Source organism: Salmo trutta, chromosome 17 (assembly GCF_901001165.1).
Source record: "Salmo trutta chromosome 17, fSalTru1.1, whole genome shotgun sequence".
Lineage (NCBI taxonomy): Eukaryota > Metazoa > Chordata > Actinopteri > Salmoniformes > Salmonidae > Salmo > Salmo trutta.
This window is the reverse complement of record NC_042973.1, coordinates 31,405,970-31,430,000: the sequence shown is the minus strand read 5'-3', so window position 1 is coordinate 31,430,000 and position 24,031 is coordinate 31,405,970. Positions and strand designations below refer to the sequence as shown.

Here is a 24,031-nt window from a genome sequence, read left to right as displayed (position 1 = left end):
TTTCATTGGAAGCAATCTGTTCAGATTGAAAGTGTACACAAATACAATATAGTTTATTTCACTTTAAATAACAGAAAGGCAGTCAGCATCATATCATCATATGGATAATGTAACATCGCCACTCCTGATTGGACTAAGAGAGAGTGAAGGACATTCCACCATCACCATGGTAACCCAAAGCCTACAAACAGAACAAATGGGTAAAGGGTGGTGCAGGTCAGACTAAAATGAGACTGTAATAGGGTGTGTGTGTGTGTGTGCCGGGTATTTAGGGCTATGTGTGGATTTCTGTAGATCTCAAAGGATTAGACAGGTGCCAACATGCAAAAATTCCACCCAGCCTTTCAGAGGGCACTATGGAACACCGTTTCTTTCCTCTTATTGAGAAGGAGCCTACGGGTTGATGTGAGGTTGGTCTCAGAGGACAAAACACCTGAGGGAAAACAACATGGCCGCCAAAGCAACCTAACAACAGAGTGACGGAAAACAGCACAAAAAACATCCCACATACAGGTTCTCTTCTCTACCTAAGCAGAACCGACACACCACCCATATACCCCACCACACACACCCGTTTAAATCACACCGCCCATATTCCAGCAATCCACCCATACACACACACCATTCCAGGGATAAGACCAGATGGGTGTAATGTCCTCTCACATGTTTTTGTCAGTGAGCATGCATTCTGGGTGTGTACTCTGCATGTGTCTATGTATGTTCTGAGTGTGTGTGTGTTAAGGGTTCAAACCCTCAACATGGAGATATGTTGAAGAAGTCTCTCTGGGGGGGGGGGGGGGGAGTCTCTCTTGTTCTCCTTCTTCACCCCCACACCAACCCGTTTGACTGTGAGGAGTTCAACTGGACATTTTCATAGCTTCTCTTGTTTCCCTGTGGATGAAATATACAGAGACACGTTAGTCCATGAACTGGAATTACCAGGGGAGAAACAGATTCTGCACTCGCAAGTGTACACACACACACACACACACACACACACACACACACACACACACACACACACACACACACACACACACACACACACACACACGCACTGTAGGTAATGTAGTTTGATTTCAGCATAACTGCATAGTGGTTCTGACTCTTACCCTAGATGCGATGGCTTTGAGTTTGCGTATCAGGGATGTTTTTTTGGAGTAGACCACCTCATCCTCCATCTCTCCTTCATTCTCCTCTCCCTCCATCACGGCACAGCTGTCTGCCCCCGGCAGTTCACACTCCTTATTGGCCGACATTACCAGCTTCGAGTACTTAAACTCCAGCCTACCAGAGTCAGGGGTAGGCGGGACTTAGAAAAATCACCAATCTTCAGTACTACTCTAGTTCTTCTTCCAGACATATGTATGAATGAATACATGAGTTCCTACCTCTTGTTCTTCTTCCAGAAATAGCAGGTGATGGAGAAGAGCAGTGCGGCGGTGAAGGCTCCTATCGTCGCTCCCATCTTTACCAAGAAGTCCATGCTCTCACACGGCCAGGTCTTCTTCTCCGGGAGGGACACCCCTCCTACACACCGCTTTGGCTCAGTCCACACATACAGAGTGTCCTGGGGAGAGGGAGACAGTGAACATGTGTAATGCTATGAAATACATTTTATCTAAAGGATTCAGAGTGAGAGCAGATAGCAGCTCCTTGCAGGTAATCGATTATTAAAACACGCACCTGTAGTCCTCCCTTGCAGGCTCCCTCTATCTGGTGGTAGTTTGTGGATGTGCACTGAGGACACGCCCCCGAGCTCTCCCACAGGAAGTGGAAGGTACAGCCATCACACGTCCCTGCCGGACACTGACTACAACAGAGAAACATACTGTTACTACAATGTACTAATCTAACTTTTACGTTATAAGGACAGTTTCAATGAGATGTAATCTGATCAAATCCGATCAAATCTGAGTGATAAATCCATGTGTTTGTTCTCAGCTTCTCGTGTTCCCCCAGCACGCCGCATGAATATCCATCACACAGAGTTAGATAACTAGCTGCCTGGGAGTAAAAGCAAACTTCTTACTAATTTAACAGTCACAAGAGGATGCAGAGTTTCTGTGAATTGAGCTTGCAGTTCATTTCGAGCTTGGACTTCTTTTAAGTCTCTCCTTTTACTAGTAATCTCCTTTGAGGCTGCAGTTTCAGAGCAAGACAGAAAGAGAAAGAAAGAAAGAAAGAAATAAAGAAAGAAATAAAGAAAGAAATAAAGAAAGAAAGAAAGAGAGGGGCAAGAAGAGAGGAAAGGAGACAGACAGTACCTGGGTACTGTGAGTTCTCCTTGTGTGCTTCTATCCGGGTTACAGCGAAGCGTCACCACCACGTTACGACCTTTATCACATGACGAGGTCACCTCCAGAGAACTATCCAATAGAAGCACAACATTTTTGTTAAAAAAACAACAGGGTGCTACTGATTAAGAGCAACTAAATACTACCCCAAACCTTTACTTGGGCCCCAAAAACACAATTCACAGAAGTAGTTATGTTTTAGAATTTGTGTTTTAGGATGTAGAAAAGATAAATTACCGGTAGAAGAAGTTGACGTCAGGGACTTTGTTGGTGGTCTGTGGGAACAGGTCTGGTCTTGCCTTGACTCCATCCAGAGTCAAGGCCACTGTCGCTCCTACACACATTCATCAATAAATTAACGCCTACTATACACCAGCGACAAAGATCGGCATCAGGTTACAAGGAAAATGTGTATGTGTGTGTGTGTGTGTGTGTGTGTGTGTGTGATGTGTACTCACCCAGGAAGGTGTCTGCTAGGCTGATGGACTGAGAGGATAGTGCTGTGTGGAAGCCCCGCCCACTCGAGGGGATAATGGTTGATTGACAGATTAAAGTCTCCACCGCATTGGCTGGTTCCCCTGTCTCTTTCTGAGAATCGGCGCTGGAAAGGTCTGTCACGTTGTCTGTACACACAGCCCTTCTACCCTGAGAATTTAAAGCACAATTCAGGATCACAAACTAATTGTAGGTTGCAAATATTGTTAAATCAGTGTGTGTGTGTGTGTGTGTGTGTGTGTGTGTGTGTGTATGTACCTCTCCTCCACAGAGGCTGATGTTGAAAAGATGGTAGTATTTGGTTCCTTTGGTGGTAAAACTGGGTCCGTTCATCAGTGTTCTAACAGAGCCCAGGGAACTGTAGTCAAAACTCAGAGACACGTTGTTCTCAGAGTAGGAGAACACACAGTCACTGTAGCACCTGCTGTGCTCCTGAAAAAACAAACATTCAGTTTCGCACTGGGGGAATCAACAATGGACACACACTTTTATTCAGCAACCTCGACACACATAAACACACGCTTGGTGTGACACTGATATCAACTAAACACACACCTTGTTGCTCTTGCTGGATGGTCCACAGGGTTTGCAGGCCTCTGGGCCCAGGGTGCTGTGTGAGGTGAGGTGTGTGTTGGGGGGGCACTCGGTGCACTGGCTGGTGTGTATGTAATGTCCTGGAGGGCAGGGCACACACAGCGAGCCGGAGGGCTGGGAGAGGAGGGCACAGGTCTGACACGCCGACGACACACCGTCTACAGCGTTACTCACTGAGATGGAGTAGATACGCGCCACGTTGTTCACGTTCTGACGCACCTGGAGAGAGAGAGAGAGAATGCACTACTAGTATATGATTGTGTCTGTATACATTAGTGCGTATCCAAGTTTGTATACAGTGTGTGTGTGTGTGTGTGTGTGTGTGTGGGGGGGGGGGCGTGTGCTTACGTCAGAGGCCTGGTTGGTCCTCTGGAAGGCCCAGGTGTATGACACAGAGGCGTTCTTGGTCATAATGTGTGTGTAGGACTGTCTGACCTTACCGCCCTCCCATGACGCCACCACCCTTGTACTCTTCCTGTTTACATCCTACACACAGTGACGTAATTAACTTTACACCGTTCAAAAGTAGTGCACATTTTAAAAGGAATAGAAATGTCCAAACACTTTTCTAGATGCTTGTATACTTTTTGCATTGAGTGTGGGTTTTTCTTTATCTGGTGTTGTTCTCACCATCATAAAGTACAGCTCACAGTCAGCTGTACACACCATCTCAAACTCAAAGCTGATACGGCCAAACTCTGTCCCCGCACCACCTGTGGCTGATGTAGGAGGCCTGAAAACAAACACACACACACACACACACACACACACACATAGAAGGAGAGGGGAAGGGAGAGAGCAAGAGAGTAGTGTTGCACGGTATACCGGTGACACGGTAATATCATGATACCAAAACAATACTTACGATAGCAACATTTTAGAATACCGTAGTACCGCTTCATATGATACTACCAAAATGTGCAGTCCCTGATGAGTCAACTGTTGTTACATTTGATACATTGCAGCAGTGCACAGAGCAAGCAAAGTTGATACATTGTATCATTTCATCGCCTGCTATAACCAAGAGCACAGGTCAGTCTCAGTAGACTTTGGAGGTTCGCTGTCCTGCAGCCCCCGAGTGTCATAGAGGAACAATGGACAGGCATGCTTGCAGCTTTACAGAGAAGAAAACAGCTGGTCTTAAGGCCAAACCATTAAACAAATATGATCCATATAACCAGAGCTACCTTATTTCCTTCTAGCACATTTGATATAATTTCACAAACTTTGTCACGGTCCATTTTAAACTAGGTCAGGTAGCTAACTATTGGTTTGTGTTAACTGAAGAGTAAAGGTGGTTTCATGCAGTGTTTTCCCTTACTTCCACAATGACCTGCAGATCATTATGCATTTATATTCCTTCTTTCCATTCTTCCAGCCAAATCACAGGTAGACCTTTGTAAATCAGCCATTCTATGCGGTATTCTATTATACACTGAATGGTGTGAAGTTAAATTATTCAACATGACATGTTATGCGTTGCACATGCACAGAACGTTTAGAAAACGGGAAGAAGTGTCCGGGGGAAGGGGCGAACAGGACGCTATGCCACTCCGAATTATTTTTCCAGCGGTTTCGCGATACTACTTGGTATCGTGATACTTTGCCTGGTATCGTTAGTAAAATGTTGGTATCGTGACAATAAGAGACAGATTGAGATGATGGGACTCACTTAAAGCCAGGTACATGGAGGTTGAGAATGAGGTAGTCGTTATCAGAGCCCCCTGCTCCACTACGGATATGATCCCCCGCCACCTCCCATCCTGATGGAGAGATACGTCAGAACACACACCACATGCAGACATACTGGGATCTTCCCTGACTATTTCATTCAAATGTGGCCTGTGCATTATGTTAAAGTGCCTAAGACAGGGGTACACAACCCTCCTCCTAGAGAACTACCCCCTCTTAATTCTTATCCTGGCCTAACGGGAACATGTCAACAAAAGTAAAGAGCAACAGCGCCCTCTAGGCCTCAGAGAGAGCAGCTGCACCCACCATTCATGCCGTCACACTTGGAGTTTCCCACATTGAAGCAGGATGTCTTCATGCTGGTCGGAAGGACGTTCCACCACTTATACTGATAACCTACAGCAGGCTCAGTACCCGCAGGACACGACTCACACGCTGGGAGAGAGGTAGAGATCATAATTTAGGAAAGCAAACGGCAAAAAAAAAAACTGATCCCATTGGGCAATGCAAAAATCAAATTTAAAAAAAAACTCAAATAAAAAACTCAAATCAAATTCTATTTGTCACATGGCCGAATAAAACCTTAGTGAAATGCTTACTTACGAGCCCTTAAATAATGCAGTTAAGAAAAATAAGTGCTTACTAAATAAACAATAAATAAATACAAATGAAAAAAATAAGGAAATTGAAAAATATGAAATAATTTAATAGCAACAATAAAATAATAGTAACGAGGCTTTATACGGGGGTACCGGTACAGAGTCAATGTCCGAGGGCACAGGTTAGTTGAGGTAATTGAGGTAATGTGTATATGGAGGTAGAGGTAAAGTGACTATGCATACATAATAAACAGAGAGTAGCAGCAGCGTAAAAATGGCAAGGGGGGGGGGGGGGTGTCAATGCAAATAGTCCGGGTAGCGATTTGGTTAGCCGTTCAGGATCTCATGGCTTGGTGGTAGAAGCTGTTAAAAAGCCTTTTGGACCTAGACTTGGCACTCCGGTACTGGTTGCCCTTTGGTAGCAGAGAGAACAGTCTATGACTAGGGTGGCTGGAGTCTTTGGCAACTTTTAGGACCTTCCTCTGACACCGCCTTGTATAGAGGTCCAGTGATGTACTGGGCTGTACGCACTACCCTCTGTAGTGCCTTGCAGTCGGATGCCGAGCAGTTGCCATACCAGGCGGTGATGCAACCAGTCAGGATGCTCTCGATGGTGCAGCTGTAGAACTTTTTGAGGATCATGAGTCATGAGTCAAGACAAATCTTTTCAGTCTCCTGAGGGGGAAATGGGTGTTGTTGAGCCCTCTTCACGACTATCATGATGTGTTTGGACCATTACAGTTCGTTCTCGATGAGAATGGGGACATGCTCGGCCCTCCTTTTCCTGTAGTCCATGATCATCTCCTTTATCTTGATCACATTGAGGGAGTAGTTGGCACCACACAGCTAGGTCTTAAACCTCCTCATCGTTGTCGGCAAACTTAATGATGGTGTTGGAGTCGTGCTTGGCCATGCAATCACGGGTAAATAAGGAGTACAGTCGTGGCCAAAAGAGAATGAAACAAATATACATTTTCACAAAGTCTGCTGCCTCAGTTTGTATGATGGCAATTTGCATATACTACAGAATGTTATGACGAGTGATCAGATGAATTGCAATTAATTGCAATGCAAATGAACTGAATCACAAAAAAACAATTTCCACTGCATTTCAGCCCTGCCACAAAAGGACCAGCTGACATCATGTCAGTGATTCTCTCGTTAACACTGCTGTGAGTGTTGATGAGGACAAGGCTGGAGATCACTCTGTCATGCTGACTGACTTCGAATAACAGACTGGAAGCTTCAAAAGGAGGGTGGTGCTTGGAATAATTGTTCTTCCTCGGTCAACCATGGTTACCTGCAAGGAAACATGTGCCGTCATCATTGCTTTGCACAAAAAGGGCTTCACGGGCAAGGATATTGCTGCCAGTAAGATTGCATTGATATTTTGGGTCCATGGCCAGGAAACTCCCCAGACCTTAATCCCATTGAGAACTTGTGGTCAATCCTCAAGAGGCGGGTGGACAAACAAAAACCCACAAATTCTGACAAACTCCAAGCATGCAAGAATGGGCTGCCATCAGTCAGGATGTGGCCCAGAAGTTAATTGACAGCATGCCAGGGCGGATTGCAGAGGTCTTGAAAAAGAAGGGTCAACACTGCAAATATTGACTCTTTGCATCAACTTCATGTAATTGTCAATAAAAGCCTTTGACACTTATGAAATGCTTGTAATTATACTTCAGTATTCCATAGTAACATCTGACAAAAATATCTAAAGAAACTGAAGCAGCAAACTTTGTGGAAATTAATATGTGTGTCATTCTCAAAACATTTGGCCACGACTGTACAGGAGGGGACTGAGCACACACCCCTGAGGGGCCCCTGTGTTGAGGATCAGTGTGGCAGATGTGTTGTTAACTACCCTTACCACCTGGGGGCTGCCAGTCAGATGGAGGACAAGAGAGAAGGAAGACAAGAGAGATAGAAGAGGACATGGGAGAAAGGGGTATTTTTGTCACCTTTGACCCCATCAGAGAATGTCCCGGGGGGGCAGGGAGAGCAGGTAGCAGTGTCGTTGTTATAGAAACCGGGGTTGCACGGCGGGCAGGGCTCACGGTCACCAGAGGGGGGCAGTGTTTCAGCCCCGGGCACATCCACCAGACAGATCTGAGGCTCCACCCACCTGTAGGTCACCTGCGTCTGAAACCACACAGAGACAACATGGAGGATGAGGAAACTAACCATACAGAGAGCCAACATGGAGGACACAGACACTGAATTGTAGGGATACAGGCACTAGAATGGCTAAGCCCTGCATGGGCACTTGTGTAGATCAAAAAGGATTAGACATGCATAAGCAACCTGGCAATAATGGATGTGGTATTGGGAGGGTGAGTTAGTCTTCTCACCTTGCCCTCAAGGTCACAGGGGGTGTGGATCTGAAAGTAATCCTTCTTGGAGCATGGTGGTCTCGCTTTGCACTCAGCTGACCCCTCCGCTGGAAGAGAGAGGGAAAGAAAGGGGGGGGGGGCAGTGAAAGAGGGAGAGATGTTTAAAAGATAATGAACTGCAGTATAACCAATAAGCTGCTCAAACTCATGTTCTAACTCTAATAAGACAAGTTGTGTATAGGTGTCTGCATCTAGACTTGTCTGCATGCTTATGTTCCTGTGAGCCTACGTGCATAGAGCGTGGTGGTGTTGCAGGGGGTACAGGAGCTGGCTCCGTGGCCAGAGTGGGTGTCTCTGGGACAGGGCTGACATGAGGAGGAGCCTGGGGTTCGGCTGAACGTCCCTGGTTTACACGGGAAACACTCTGACGCATACGCCACTCCTAGAGAGAAAATAATCCTTAAGTACAGAGGGGAAGTGGCATGAACAGCTACAATAAATACACAACCACACACACGGTAGTCCTACCCTCTATGTGGACGTTCTTCAGCAGAACAGGTTTGACTACTTTAGCTCCAATCAGGATCCCTGCTGTCCTCCAGTACAAGATGTTAGTGCCAGACTTCAGATTCACCTTGAACACACCCATTAGAGACCTGGGTTTAGAATGCCCATCTACACAGAGATACAACCTGAAAGCATCCCAATACCTGACACTTGATGGTGCTGTAGCCTCAGAGGCTGTCTAACCCTTTAGACCTGAGACACTCCTGATTCAATGAATCAAGGGCTTGGTGATTAGTTAACTAGTGAAATCAGGTGCGCTAGTGCTGGGCTAAAACAAAATATTGCACTCAATTTTGATCTTGAAGACCAGGACTTAGAACTTAATTACAAACAAACACAGCTCTTACAGTGTGTGTGGCCCACTCCCCGTGACTGGTAAGCTTGAGCCACTTCTTATCAGCAGTCTGGTCCATCTCCTGACACTGGTCATTCTGGATCTGCCAAGCAACCAGAACATCAACCAATATTTAAATTTGTGAATATCACTTCAGCATATTTATAGCGCTACTTGGTCAGGAAGGTACTGCAGAGAAGAATTTACTCTCCCTAACTAGCAGATATCATAGAAATTAGAAAATGAAGTAGAAGACTCACAAAGAACTCGAAGAAGAGGTTGCCGTCTGGGTACTGGTAGTCAAAGGAGACTGATCCCGGTTTCTTCAGATGGACAGCATAGATCAGAGAGACAGTACACTCATCTCTGTTAGACTCCAGGTAACTACCCTGCGGAAACCACGATGAACTGGACACACACACACAGCAGAGATTAATGAGATGTATGCAAGAACTGCAACGACACCATGATTTAAAAATCATAAGCTAAACCCCTCCCCTTCCCACACCTGTTGCAGGTAGTGCTGTCGTCTCCATGGGGACCATTGTCAAGGTAAGTTGCTAGGGAGCTGAACCCGCTGGGGATCGTTTCCCAGTCATCAAATCGAATACCGCTGCCCAGAGAGTAGGTACCTGCTGCACACTGAGTACACTCCTGGGCAGACATCTCCAGAAACTCCCCCGCCTCACAGGAAAATGCTGGGGGAGAGAGACGGGAAAGAGAGAGTGGACATTTCATGGAAAAGATAAGAGAAGTATACCACCAGCAGCTACCTGTCATTCAGGGCGACCTGTCATTAGACCTGCCATGAGCGACCTGTCATTCAGGGCGACCTGTCATTAGACCTGCCATGAGCGACCTGTCATTCAGGGCGACCTGTCATTAGACCTGCCATGAGCGACCTGTCATTCAGGGCACGTGGGGCAAAGCCCGACCTGTTTAGCTAAAATATAAATATATACAGTACCAGTCAAAAGGTTGGGCACACCTACTCATTCCAGGGTTTTTCTTGATATTGACTATTTTCTACATTGTAGAATAATAGTTAGACATCAAAACTATGAAATAACACGAAGGAATCATGTAGTAACCAAAAAGTGTTAAATCAAAATATATATTTCATATTTGAGATTCTTGGTGACAGCTTTACACACTCTTGGCATTCTCTCAACCAGCTTCATGAAGTAGTCACCTGTAAACCATTTCAAATCAGTTGTGTTGTGACAAGGTAGGGGCGCATACAGAAGATAGCCCTATTTGGAAAAAGACCAAGTCCATATTATGGCAAGAACAGCTCAAAAAAGCAAAGAGAAATGACAGTCCATCATTACTTTAATACATGAAGGTCAGTCAATGCGGAAAATTTCACGAACTTTGAAAGTTTCTTCAAGTGCAGTCGCAAAAACCATGAAGCTCTATGAGGAAACTGCCTCTCGAGGACCGCCACAGGAAAGGAAGACCCAGAGTTTATAAGTTCATTAGAGTTACCAGCCTCAGAAATTGCAGGCCAAATAAATGCTTCACAGAGTTCAAGTAAGACATATCTCAAATGTTCAGAGACTGCGTGAATCAGGCCTTCATGGTCAAATTGCTGCAAAAAAAACACAACCAAAAGGACACTCAGGCTCCTGAGTGGCACAGTGGTATAAGGTACTGCATCTCAGTGCAAGACGCGTCAGTACAGTCCCTGGTCCGTATCCAGGCTGTATCACATCCGGGTGTGATTGGGAGTCCCATAGGGCGGCACACAATTGGCCCAGCATCATCCGGATTTGGCATGGGTAGGCCGTCACTGTAAAATAAGAATTTGTTCTTAACTGACTTGCCTAGTTAAATAAAAAGGTTAAATAAAAATAAATAAGAGGAGACTTGCTTTAGCCAAGAAACACGAGCAATGGAAATTAGACTGGTGGAAACCTGTCCTTTGGTATGACGAGTCCAAATTTGAGATTTTTGGTTCCAACCGCCCGGTCTTTGTGAGACGCAGAGTAGGTGAACAGATTATCTCCGCATGGGTGGTTCCCACATGAAGCATGGAGGAGGTGATGTGATGGTACTTTGCCATTGACACCGTCAGTGATTTATTTACAATTCAAGTCACACTTAACCAGCATGGCTACCTTAGCGATACGCCATCCTATCTGGTTAGCACTTAGTGGGACTATCATTTGTTTTTCAACAGGACAATGACTCAACACACCGACAGGCTGTGTAAGGGCTATTTGACCAAGAATCAATGCAAATAGTCCGGGTAGCCATTTGATTACCTGTTCAGGAGTCTTATGGCTTGGGGGTAAAAACTGTTGAGAAGCCTTTTGGTCCTAGAGTTGGCACTCCGGTACCGCTTGCCATGCGGTAGTAGAGAGAACTCTATGACTGGGGTGGCTGGGGTCTTTGACAATTTTTAGGGCCTTCCTCTGACACCGCCTGGTGTAGAGGTCCTGGATGGCAGGCAGCTTAGCCCCAGTGATGTACTGGGCCGTACACACTACCCTCTGTAGTGCCTTGCGGTCAGAGGCCGAGCAATTGCCGTACCAGGCAGTGATGCAACCAGTCAGGATGCTCTCGATGTTGCAGCTGTAGAACCTTATGAGGATCTCAGGACACATGACAATTTTTTTTGTGTCCTGAGGGGGAATAGGCTTTGTCGTGCCCTCTTCACGACTGTCTTGGTGTGTTTGGACCATTCTAGTTTGTTGTTGATGTGGACACCGAGGAACTTGAAGTTCTCAACCTGCTCCACTACAGCACCGTCGATGAGAATGGGGGGCATGCTCGGGTCCTCCTTTTCCTGTAGTCCACAATTATCTCCTTAGTCTTGGTTACGTTGAGGGATAGGTTGTTATTCTGACACCACACGGCCAGGTCTCTGACCTCCTCCCTACAGGCTGTCTCATCGTTGATCAGGCCTACCACTGTTGTGTCGTCTGCAAACTTAATGATGGTGTTGGAGTCGTGCCTGGCCATGCAGTCGTGGGTGAACAGGGAGAACCAGAGGGAGGTGTTTAGTCCCAGGATCCTTATCTTAGTGATGAGCTTTGTGGGCACTATGGTGTTGAACGCTGAGCTGTAGTCAATGAATAGCATTCTTACATAAATGTCCCTTTTGTCCAGGTGGGAAAGGGCTGTGTGGAGTGCAATAGAGATTGCATCATCTGTGGATCTGTTTGGGCGGTATGCAAATTGGAGTGGGTCTAGGGTTTCTGGGATAATGTTGTTGATGTGAGCCATTACCAACCTTTCAAAGCACTTCATGGCTACGGACGTGAGTGCTACGGGTCTGTAGTCATTTAGACAGGTTGCCTTTGTGTTCTTTTTTCATTTCACTTCGCTAATTTGGACAATTTTGTGTATGTCCATTACATGAAATCCAAATAAAAATCTATTTAAAATGACAGGTTGTAATGCAACAAAATAGATAAATTGCAAAGGGGATGAATACTTTTGCAAGGCACTGTATGTATACTGTGGCTACGAAAGTAATACTAAGTGTATGTTGTGTAGTAAGCTGTTAGTAGCCCATGTGCCTCACCCTAATAATTTGGTCCCTTTCCCTCTCATAACTTAGCCTACTGTTCCGACTTGGTGGTACACATGTAGCCTATAGCCTGTTTTAGAGAAAAGTAATCATTGAATTTTGTAAGACCTTTCATTGTCTGCTTATATGCCCCCTTTATCTATCCTACGGTTCTGACTTGGTGTACTGTCGTGGCCAAAAGTTTTGAGAATGACACAAATATTAATTTTCAAAGTCTGCTGCCTCAGTTTGTATGATAGCAATTTGCATAATGTTATGAAGAGTGATCAGATAAAATGCAATTAATTGCACAGTCCCTCTTTGCCATGCAAATGAACTGAATCACAAAAAAAATAACATTTCCACTGCATTTCAGCCCTGCCACAATAGGACCAGTTGACATGTCAGTGATTCTCTCATTAACACAGCTGTGAGTGTTGACGAGGACAAGGCTGGAGATCACTCTCTCATGCTGATTGAGTTAGAATAACAGACTGGAAGCTTCAAAAGGAGGGTGGTCCTTGGAATCATTGTTCTTCCTCGGTCAACCATGGTGACCTGCAAGGAAACACGTGCCGTCATCATTGCTTTGCACAAAAATGGCTTCACAGGCAAGGATATTGCTGCAAGTAAGATTGCACCTAAATCACCATTTATCGGATCATCAAGAACTTCAAGGAGAGCAGTTCAATTGTTGTGAAGAAGGCTTCAGGGCGCCCAAGAAAGTCCAGCAAGCGCCAGGACTGTCTCCTAAAGTTGATTCAGCTGTGGGATCGGGGCACCACCAGTACAGAGCTTGCTCAGGAATGGCAGCAGGCAGGTGTGAGTGCATCTGCACGCACAGTGAGGCAAAGACTTTTGGAGGATGGCCTGGTGTCAAGAAGGGCAGCAAAGAAGCCACTTCTCTCCAGGAAAAACATCAGGGACAGACTGATATTCTGCAAAAGGTACAGGGATTGGACTGCTGAGGACTGGGGTAAAGTCATTCTCTGATGAATCCCCTTTCCGTTTGTTTGGGGCATCCGGAAAAAAGCTTGTCCGGAGAAGACAAGGTGAGCGCTACCATCAGTCCTGTGTCATGCCAACAGTAAAGCATCCCGAGACCATTCATGTGTGGGGTTGCTACTCAGCCAAGGGAGTGGGCTCACTCACAACTTTGCCTAAGAACACAGCCATGAATAAAGAATGGTACCAACACATCCTCCGAGAGCAACTTCTCCCAACCATCCAGGAAGAGTTTGGTGACGAACAATGCCTTTTCCAGCATGATGGAGCACCTTGCCATAAGGCAAAAGTGATAACTAAGTGGCTCGGGGAACAAAACATCGATATTTTGGGTCCATGGCCAGGAAACTCCCCAGACCTTAATCCCATTGAGAACTTGTGGTCAATCCTCAAGAGGTGGGTGGACAAACAAAAACCCACAAATTCTGACAAACTCCAAGCATTGATTATGCAAGAATGGGCTGCCATCAGTCAGGATGTGGCCCAGAAGTTAATTGACAGCATGCCAGGGCGGATTGCAGAGGTCTTGAAAAAGAAGGGTCAACACTGCAAATATTGACTCTTTGCATCAACTTAATGTAATTGACAATAAAAGCCTTTGACACTTATGAAATGCTTGTATTTATACTTCAGTATTCCATAGTAACATCTGACAAAAATATCTAAAGACACTGAAGCAGCAAACTTTGTGGAAATTAATATTTGTGTCATTCTCAAAACTTTTGGCCACGACTGTACAGGAGAGATTACTGTAAGAACGGCCCATGTTCTGAATTCTGTTGTTATACATTTCAAAACTGCTGAACAAATAGCTATTGACTACGTCGGTCTTAGCTCGCTCATTAATGTCTTATGGATGGCCTCTTATCCGCTCTTCATTCCCTTATGCCATAGTTTGTACATCTCAATTGTCAGTAGAAATCACATTTGTTTAAGAAAGTCAGCCATATCAGCCATGTTTTTTTAAAGGCAGTAAATGAGTTTGAATGAACTGTTTCGCTGCCAGACAAGGCTCCGCTGATATCCAGGTGTAGCAGTGGTAAGGACTCACTCCATGGTGCTGAAAAGAAAGCTCTGCTGTTACAACAGCTTTATGTAGGCCCTAACAGTTTGTGGGCACCGTTTGACAAAGTTATAGTGCAATTCATGTATTGATAGTCTTGTGTTGTGTAGTGGCTTTGCTGGCATGCATCTAAAAAAAATTCTGTTTGCCCCACCAAAATGTACATGCTAAAATCGTCTATTTGGAAGTGTGTCAGAGAGTGAGAGAGGGGATGTATCAGAGCTTGTTAGAGGTCAGGGATGGTGCAAAACAGGAGATAATAACATTATATTGGTAAAAGAAAAATGGTAGACCTTCTGTTTACACCAAGGAGAGGGGAAGTAACTGGGTCCATAATTGGGCTGGATACAGCTCAGAGATGTACAACAGCCCTCGGATGGCTTCCCCGTAACCACGGGAACAAACCTACTAATCCCCACATCCTGGTGAAAAGGGCTGTGTGGGTGGGGGTGCGTGCGTTGGCGAGGTTGTACAAAGTAGGGGTGTGACATTTAAACGAAATTAGGATTGGTTACGTTAAAAAGAAACATCCCTAACCTAAAAACTTTAAATCATTTTTGAAACAAAATTTCAACAAAACTACCACTGACAGGTCGCGATAATTATCATAAAGACAAAAAACTACCTAACGCAACAATGTTATAATGTAAGTAGGAGAAGATGAAATGCAAAGGTGGAATTGAGCTACAGTGGCAGTACAGATGCAATGCGGAAAAGGGGAGCACCATGAGCCCCAAACCCTTGCTGGCAGCAGTGCGATAAGGGATGGACTGAGAAAATCACAGCGCTGATTACAGAAATGATTGCGGTTGCTGTGCAGCCATTGTCAATTGTAGAGGATGCCGGCTTCAATGTTGCCCTAATGGCATGTCTAGAAACAGACTACAAGATGCCATGTCGAAAAAGCGTGACGGCCCGGATGGAAAAATTATTGCTCTGAAAGTACAAAGCACGATCTCTCAAAAACAATACTTGGCTCCCGAGTGGCGCAGCAGTCTAAGGCACTGCATCGCAGTGCTAGAGGCGTCACTACAGACCATGGTTCGAATCCAGGCTGTATCACAACCAGCCGTGATTGGGAGTCCCATAGGGGGGCGCACAATTGGCCCAGCATCGTCCGGGGTAGGCCACCATTGTAAATAAGAATTTGTTGTTAATTGACTTGCCTAGTTAAATAAAAGGTTAAATAAAAATAAAACCAGATTGTTTGACATCTATGAACACGCCGTCATACACCACTGCAATGAGCAATCACATTGAAGAGAAGAAGTGAGAACATGGAGGAGAGCAGAGAATCTTTGCTGAGTGGGTGGGGGGCAGAAGTAAGGTCTGGTAGGGTTACCACTAGATAGCACAGCCACAAAGTCAAAATTGGCTATATTGTAAATATTAATGAAAAGAAAAACTAGCTTTTTATCTTAACTTAAGGTTAGTCATAATGTTAGCAGTGGGGTTTAAAATCATGTTATAAGAAGATAAATTGTAGAAATAGGCGTATTTTATGACTTTGTGGCTGTGGTAATTAGTGACGACTCTTTGTTAGGTAGCCAGGACTGTGGCAAATTGAACTGCATTGTCCCTTAGCAGTCATACGCAGAACCATGTCTGAATTGTGATTTTAGTAAGGTGACTTCTGTCACATTAAACAATGCTCTACTCTAGAATTGTCTGGAAGCTTTTCCCCAGGTGTCTGTCTCACTAATTCAACCAGACGGACAAGGTAGAAAAATGGCCAATCAGGAATTAAATAGAAAAAGAGAAAAAGAGAAAAGCAGACAGAGGTTAGCTTTTTCCAGAGAACAAAACAAAGATGCAAAGATCATGCCCCCACATGCTAACCTTGCACCATTACCATTAACAGGGGAGGATTCTCTTGGGGGTATGATATTTATGAATCTGTAACTTTCTCACTCATCATTATTCACGATTCACTCAAGATTATCTGTAATCATGGTAGAATCCTCATTAAAAAAAATGTAAGTGTTCAGAAACATACAATATTCCATTCTTATTTACAATAAAAGTGACTCCAAAAATAACACAATACATTATTTAACATGAATTTCTATTGGGTACAACATAATCAGAAACATAACCAAAACAAACTGAAAATGCATCCAACAAGTTTGTAGAGTCACAAGCTTGATGTAATCATTGCGTGCTAGGAATACTGAACTTTTGACTAAATATAATACACCATAAGTGAATTTGTCCAAATACTTACGACGCCTTCGAATGGGGGACTAGATGCATAAAGTGCTTACATTTCTAAATGTGAAAACAGATATGAACAAATAAAAAGGTGACATTTTGTACTGTCGCCTCATAAAACATTTGATCTCAAATCCAAAATGCTGGAGTATAGAGCCAAATTAAAAGTTTTAGCTTCACTCTCCAAATAAACATGTAGGGGAGTGTCTGTCAATAAAACCTTTTCCACAGACATGAATCAGTTAGAGATGTTTAGGGAAGCAAAGTCAGGCGCAAGTCCCCCCCCCCCCCCTGTGAAAATTCACAAGTAAACATAGTGAGACCTGTGTGTGTGCGCGTGTATATATAAAGCTCTGAGGTTATTGGCCTATTGTTCCAGCATGAAGCCAGCTCTGCCCTGTGCTATGACTGGAGCAGAGACAAAGAGCCAATCAGGTCATTGTGGAATACTGGAGGAAATTCCAACCAGCTGATAAGAGGGTGTGAGAAACATCTCTGACACACACACACAGTACTTACTGCACTCTGTCCCTCGTACAGGCTCGGGCAGTCCGATGCAGGATCCATGGCTCTGAGGGATTGCTACTCGCCATCGCGACCCTGTACTGTCACACTCTGTATATTCATAGTAGTAGTCTGTCTGCAACACAAGAGATAGCATGGATACACAGTGATGGAGAGAAAGAGAGAGGGGTTGAGTGTGTCTGTGTGTGTCTTTGAACAGTATGTGAGAAACAGACATGGGGACAGAGGGAGGTCAGTAAACACCAAGACCACCAAGGGCCCTGAGTTCTCTCTTCACCCCCCCCCCATTCCATCACTATGGATACAGGAAACCAAGGCACAGCACACAGTGGGTAAGTGGACGAGATAGAAGTTGTCCATAAAAACTGATCCTATGTCAGTATAATGAAGGTAGAAGTTGTCACTAACCACTGACAACTGTATGTCCAGGCGTAGGAATTTGACGTTTCAGTCTTGCTAAAGGTTCTGAGATGTAAGGTTTTTGAGTTCAAGGTTTGCATTTTTCATTGTGAGAACATTGTTGAAGTGTTATCTCACACACACAAACATGCTGTGGAGTATGTGGTTCACCATCATGGTTAGGGAAATCGTAGAGAGCATGACTCGTTTAATCACTCTTCTGACCAAAAATGGCCCTTGAATTTGCCAAACCAATGATTGCCAAACCATTGAGTGAAATACAACATGCTTTTTGCCATGTTGAAGGAATGTTGACCTTTTAGAAGAACACACGTGTCTGGACACTGCTGAAGGGGTCATGTTGTGGGCATCATGGACATGACAGATATATGAAGTTGTTGAATCACACCTGGGCTTTACAGTAACACCACTGTTTCGTCCTCAAAACTGAAGCTATTTGTATCCAACAGCAGTACTGTTTTGATGCAAATTAATGAATGCCACATGCAGACCTGATTTCACATGATATTGATTTCAAATAATGTATTGCCTTATTTACTACCATCTGTCTTAAACTCTCCCCTTCCCCCTCGCTTTCTCTCAGAAATGACTGTTAGCTATGTACCACTGAGATTCATGCCAATCAATAAATCAGGGCATAAAGTTTAATGATATATTTCTCTATACAATGACCCCAACAGAAGTCTACATTCTGCATGCCTGTCATGTGTTACCTGATAGGAGATGTCTGTTCCAGGACAAATCTGAACTGATATTGTTCTATACCTCAAGCACTGATATATCAGGTTCTGTCACATGGTGTCATTCTAAAGACATTCCACTAGACCAGGGACTGCCAACCCTTCTTCTGCAGAGCTACTGGGTGTGCAGGCTTTTGCTCCAGCCCTGTGCCAACACTCCTTAAATCTAAGCATTTGCTCATCAGGACATTGATTAGCAGAATCAGATGTGTTCTAAAGGGCAAGGCGAGAGCAAATACATGAATATTTAGTGGCTCCAGGAGGATGGATGCCCCTACTCTATGAATCTGAGAGTGGAAGACTCCTCTCTCTCATCTCTAACATGTAGGCTCACTTGTTGTGAACAGTCCCATCACAAGTCAGACTGTTGAATAAACTTCATTTGAATGTACTTTACCTGTTGTCTGCCGATTTTGTCCTTATGTAGGAGGTAATTGGAGACAAAATATCCACAGGGAAGTGTTATTAGCCCTACTTTGAGTATGCTGGTCTGTTTTTATTTTCAATACTGATGCAATTTGCACGTGACCAACACTATGGCCGAGGAATGTGGCCAAACCTAAACTATAGCCGATTGTGAGGAAACATGCTTCAATCGACTACGTTCGGCTATTGTTGACATATTGTGCATCACATGTGATGTGTGAAGAGACTAAAAATACAAGTGACAGAACCTACCGGCTCTGCAAAGGTCAGGTAGACAACACTTCCCTGTGGATATCTCCACCTCCTACCACCAAAAGAACAAACAGCATGCACAACCAGTAAAGTAAATGTAAATATAATTTTAGTCAACATTCTGGCTTGTAGAAACTATTGTGTTTTTTTTAGGAAGAGTTTGGTCAGACTGATAATCCATGGAGTAACCATGGCAACAGCCTGATGTTTAGACAACGTGCCCCAGGATAAATGTAGGGCCAAAATACTTGTTTTCTGGTGGTAGAAATAGTAGTCTTGTGGAAGTGCAGAGCACAGATTCCACAAAGCCCTGGTGAGTCACTGTGACTGGACAGTAAGTTGGAGTTTGTGTCCGTCTGGTTGTTGCCAGCCATGTGCTATGGCTCAGAGGTGATGAGTGGAGAGAGCGAGAGAGACGGTGGGAAGGAAAGGCAGCTCCATGCAGGAAACTGATAAGACTCAACGTTTGCCCTGAGTGTTGAGACAACACAAACCAGAACACTGCGTGCATGCGCACACACACGCACACACAGCCCTAAGCAGTGCAAGTGTCCTAAGCAACAATTCCACAGAAATCCTGCAGGACTACCTGATTGCATGACTGACAGGTGTTTGGAGAAACAGGATGAGTAATTAGTTGTCAAGGAGGGCATCTCCCTCTCTCTAAGCAGTGTATGTGTGTGATTTATATAAACATATGAATCTGACCGGAAGTGCAGCGTCATCAATTCATAATCGTATTAGTAATGGTTGGTGGAATGATTACTGTTTAGCGCTCATGTTGTTCTACACAGTAGCTTGTGTGCCCCTGACTCACACTCCTCTTCTGACTCTCTATTTGAATGGATAAGCTGGTAAATAACACACTCTTGTGTTTTCCACTAACATGCATGCACCATTATTAGCCCAAGGAAAATACAGCCACTAAAAATAACTCCGACAACACATACATCGGCATCCTGACAGTGGATCTCACCTCTGTGCATGGATGTGGTCCCTTCGCCCCGAATGCCAGCCGAAAAGAGAGGAGGAGAGCGCTACCAGCGATAAACCAAGACCGGGAAGCCATAATAGGAACCTGGGAATATAGCGATGTCAAAAAGCAAAGTAGGCTAGATTTCAGTCATAAAGCAATGGCCTGTTAAACGTTATGAGTGTTTGATGTCGCAAATGTATAAAATGCTGTCCGAATCACGTCTAGGTTGAAGTGGGTTTCCTTTTTCTCTACCTTCGACCGATGGGTTTGAGATTCTGGTTGTACGTTTGCAATTCGCATCTACCGGTGTTTGACGCGACGGTGACGTCGGTGGTCTGATAAAGGCAAGCCGGAGAGGAGTCGTTATTACGATGAAACCGCGTTCATGAAATACGATGAAACCGCGTTCATGATATGTCGGAAATACGTGCTTCCGAATGCAAAAAAATCTATTTGAATGGCCCTCCAACTGGTAATAAAAATGGGGAAACTGGTTTCCTCGTGTTGCGACACTATCATTTGTTTAACTGTAGGCTACGTTTGTCGTTCATGGTTGACGCAGTTTGTTCATAGCACGTGAATGCACACAACTCGTTTCCCCGAGTTTCCTAGGCGCATTTACTGAGTTTCCGATGTGTCATGAATGAAACATTACAGTAGTCCTACCATTCTTTACACCTCAGTGATTCCTACTGTACATACAGAGCAAAATCAGTGCAGCAGTTTTGTATTGAGATTAATTTGAATATTTACCTAACAATTCATTATTTCAAATACAACCATAGTTAGCCTACCTGTCTTTGTAGAATATATGAAAGCTAGCGTTCACATAGGCATCACGTTCTAAAATCACTGCCAGGGTTCAGAATTGTGGTTAACTGTATATTTTATCGATTGGCCATTTCACTCAACTGAGCACAAAGACTTTAAGTGGTTTACAGTTTCCAATTACTTGATATGGAAATGTATAGTCAGGTGTATAATTATTGGCACCCTTTAAAAATATGAGCGAAAAAAGACTGTAGCCTATACAATAAATAATAAAAATACTGAGCTATATTGTATGCTAAAAAATGTAATTCATATAATGTTATACTAATAAAATTGCTCAGAGAAAGAATAATAAAGAAATCTTAAAAGGATAGGGGTCAAAATTATTGGCAACCCTGTTTTCGCTGGAGCTCGACAGTTTATAGTCCTGAAACCCGGAAATGATTTACCTCTGGTTCGTTCAGCCATCCCTATGGGAAAATTAATGGTGAAAGAACAGGGTTTTGGGATAAACGCCTAAAATAAGGTCTGAGGTTAACACAGGCTTAGGAGATTTTATAGGCTTTGTTCTTTGAGATAATATCAGTCAGTTCGCATTACCGTTGTGAATTATGAAGCCTTTATGTGCTTTTATCAAATAGTACATAAATGCTTCAAAATTCACAAAAAGTGACGTTAGCTGATGAAGATTATCTCATAGAACAAAACCTATAAGATCTCAAGCCTGTGTTTACCACAGGCCATATTTTCAGCATTTATACAAAAACCCTACAGAAACGCCATTCATTTCCCCATAGGCTTTTCCAACTAACCATGGAGTTAGTGCCTACTAAAAGATACCTTTACTATTTCACTCTAAACTCTAGCACCCTATCCTTGCGACGATAACGACACTGCCCAGTGGGCACAGATTTCAGTTCAAAGTTGGTTGAAAAAATACAAAATTCACTTTTTACAAATCCAGTCAGTTTTCCACATTGATTCAAGACATCACAAAGATTTTTTTATTTTATTAAATGACATGTAAAACAACAGGCTTTTTCTAAAATGTTTTATGAGATTGGAGAACACAATGGGAGGGATCTTTACACCGTTCCTTCATACAGAATCTTTCCAGATCCTTGATATGCTTCATCTGCTCTTATGGCCTGCCCTCTTCAATTCAAACAGGTTTTCAATGGGGTTCAGGTCCAGAGACAAAATAGTTGATTTTGTGGTCAACTAAACATTTCTTTGTGGATTTTGATTAGTGCTTGGGGTTATTGTTTTGCTGGAGGATCCACTTGCGGCCAAGTGTCAGCCTCCTGGCAGAGGCCAACAGCGTTTTGGCTAAAATGTCCTGGTACTTAGTAGTGATGGAGTCCAAGATGGTGTAGCAGTCAGACGTCTTTGCCTTTGTCTTGTCTCGTCCCATGTATATACACTGCTCAAAAAAATAAAGGGAACACTAAAATAACACATCCTAGATCTGAATGAATGAAATAATCTTATTATATACTTTTTTCTTTACATAGTTGAATGTGCTGACAACAAAATCACACAAAAATAATCAATGGAAATTAAATGTATCAACCCATGGAGGTCTGGATTTGGAGTCACACTCAAAATTAAAGAGGAAAACCACACTACAGGCTGATCCAACTTTGATGTAATGTCCTTAAAACAAGTCAAAATGAGGCTCAGTAGTGTGTGTGGCCTCCACGTGCCTGTATCAAATCAAATCAAATTTATTTATATAGCCCTTCGTACATCAGCTGATATCTCAAAGTGCTGTACAGAAACCCAGCCTAAAACCCCAAACAGCAAGCAATGCATGTGAAAGAAGCACGGTGGCTAGGAAAAACTCCCTAGGAAAAACTCCCTAGAAAGGCCAAAAACCTAGGAAGAAACCTAGAGAGGAACCAGGCTATGAGGGGTGGCCAGTCCTCTTCTGGCTGTGCCGGATGGATATTATAACAGAACATGGTCAAGATGTTAAAATGTTCATAAATGACCAGCATGGTCAAATAATAATAATCATAGTAGTTGTCGAGGGTGCAACAAGCACGTCCGGTGAACAGGTCAGGGTTCCATAGCCGCAGGCAGAACAGTTGAAACTGGAGCAGCAGCACGGCCAGGTGGACTGGGGACAGCAAGGAGTCATCATGCCAGGTAGTCCTGAGGCATGGTCCTAGGGCTCAGGTCCTCCGAGAGAAAGAAAGAAAGAGAGGAAGAGAGAATTAGAGAGAGCATATTCAAATTCACACAGGACACCGGATAAGACAAGAGAAATACTCCAGATGTAACAGACTGACCCTAGCCCCCCGACACATAAAATACTGCAAATTAAATACTGGAGGCTGAGACAGGAGGGATCAGGAGACACTGTGGCCCCATCAGGGCCAAACAGGGCCAAACAGACAGGGCCAAACAGGCAGGATATAACCCCACCCACTTTGCCAAAGCACAGCCCCCACACCACTAGAGGGATGTCTCCAACCACCAACTTACCGTCCTAAGACAAGGCCGAGTATAGCCCACAAAGATCTCCGCCACGGCACAACCCAAAGGGGGGGTGGCGCCAACCCAGACAGGAAGACCACGTTAGTGACTCAGCCCACTCAAGTGACGCACCCCTCCCATGGACGGCATGGAAGAACACCAGTACGCCAGTGACTCAGCCCCTGTAATAGGGTTAGAGGCAGAGAATCCCAGTGGAGAGAGGGGAACCGGCAAGGCAGAGACAGCAAGGGCGGTTCGTTGCTCCAGCCTTTCCGTTCACCTTCACACTCCTGGGCCAGACTATACTTAATCATAGGACCTACTGAAGAGATAAGTCTTCAGTAAAGACTTAAAGGTTGAGACTGAGTCTGCGTCTCTCACATGGGTAGGCAGACCATTCCATAAAAATGGAGCTCTATAGGAGAAAGCCCTACCTCCAGCCGTTTGCTTAGAAATTCTAGGGACAATTAGGAGGCCTGCGTCTTGTGACCGTAGCGTACGTGTAGGTATGTACGGCAGGACCAAATCGGAAAGATAGGTAGGAGCAAGCCCATGTAATGCTTTGTAGGTTAGCAGTAAAACCTTGAAATCAGCCCTTGCCTTAACAGGAAGCAAGTGTAGGGAGGCTAGCACTGGAGTAATATGATCAAATGTTTTGGTTCTAGTCAGGATTCTAGCAGCCGTATTTAGCACTAACTGAAGTTTATTTAGTGCTTTATCCGGGTAGCCG

General features: G+C 44.2%; 1 protein-coding gene across 2 annotated transcripts; it reads right to left on the bottom strand.

Moving 5' to 3' along the window:
* Window positions 1-25: 25 nt before the first annotated feature.
* elapor2a (endosome-lysosome associated apoptosis and autophagy regulator family member 2a) lies at window positions 26-21,021 on the bottom strand. Of its 2 annotated transcripts, none has more exons than XM_029696502.1 (23): window positions 20,844-21,021; window positions 20,050-20,151; window positions 17,230-17,350; window positions 9,423-9,612; window positions 9,175-9,322; window positions 8,928-9,017; window positions 8,542-8,647; window positions 8,303-8,455; window positions 8,032-8,120; window positions 7,642-7,822; window positions 5,385-5,513; window positions 5,059-5,149; window positions 4,017-4,119; window positions 3,735-3,872; window positions 3,348-3,605; window positions 3,051-3,224; window positions 2,756-2,942; window positions 2,535-2,631; window positions 2,268-2,369; window positions 1,687-1,813; window positions 1,392-1,570; window positions 1,113-1,287; window positions 26-891 (listed from the first exon to the last, which is right to left on the bottom strand). In XM_029696502.1, exons 2-23 carry the CDS (start codon window positions 20,140-20,142, stop codon window positions 823-825), a joined length of 3,000 nt encoding a protein of 999 aa, XP_029552362.1. In that variant the 5' UTR covers window positions 20,143-20,151; window positions 20,844-21,021; the 3' UTR covers window positions 26-822. The 2 variants fall into 2 exon arrangements, with proteins under 2 accessions (XP_029552362.1, XP_029552360.1); XM_029696500.1 differs by lacking the exon at window positions 20,844-21,021 and adding an exon at window positions 20,302-20,575.
* Window positions 21,022-24,031: the final 3,010 nt, after the last annotated feature.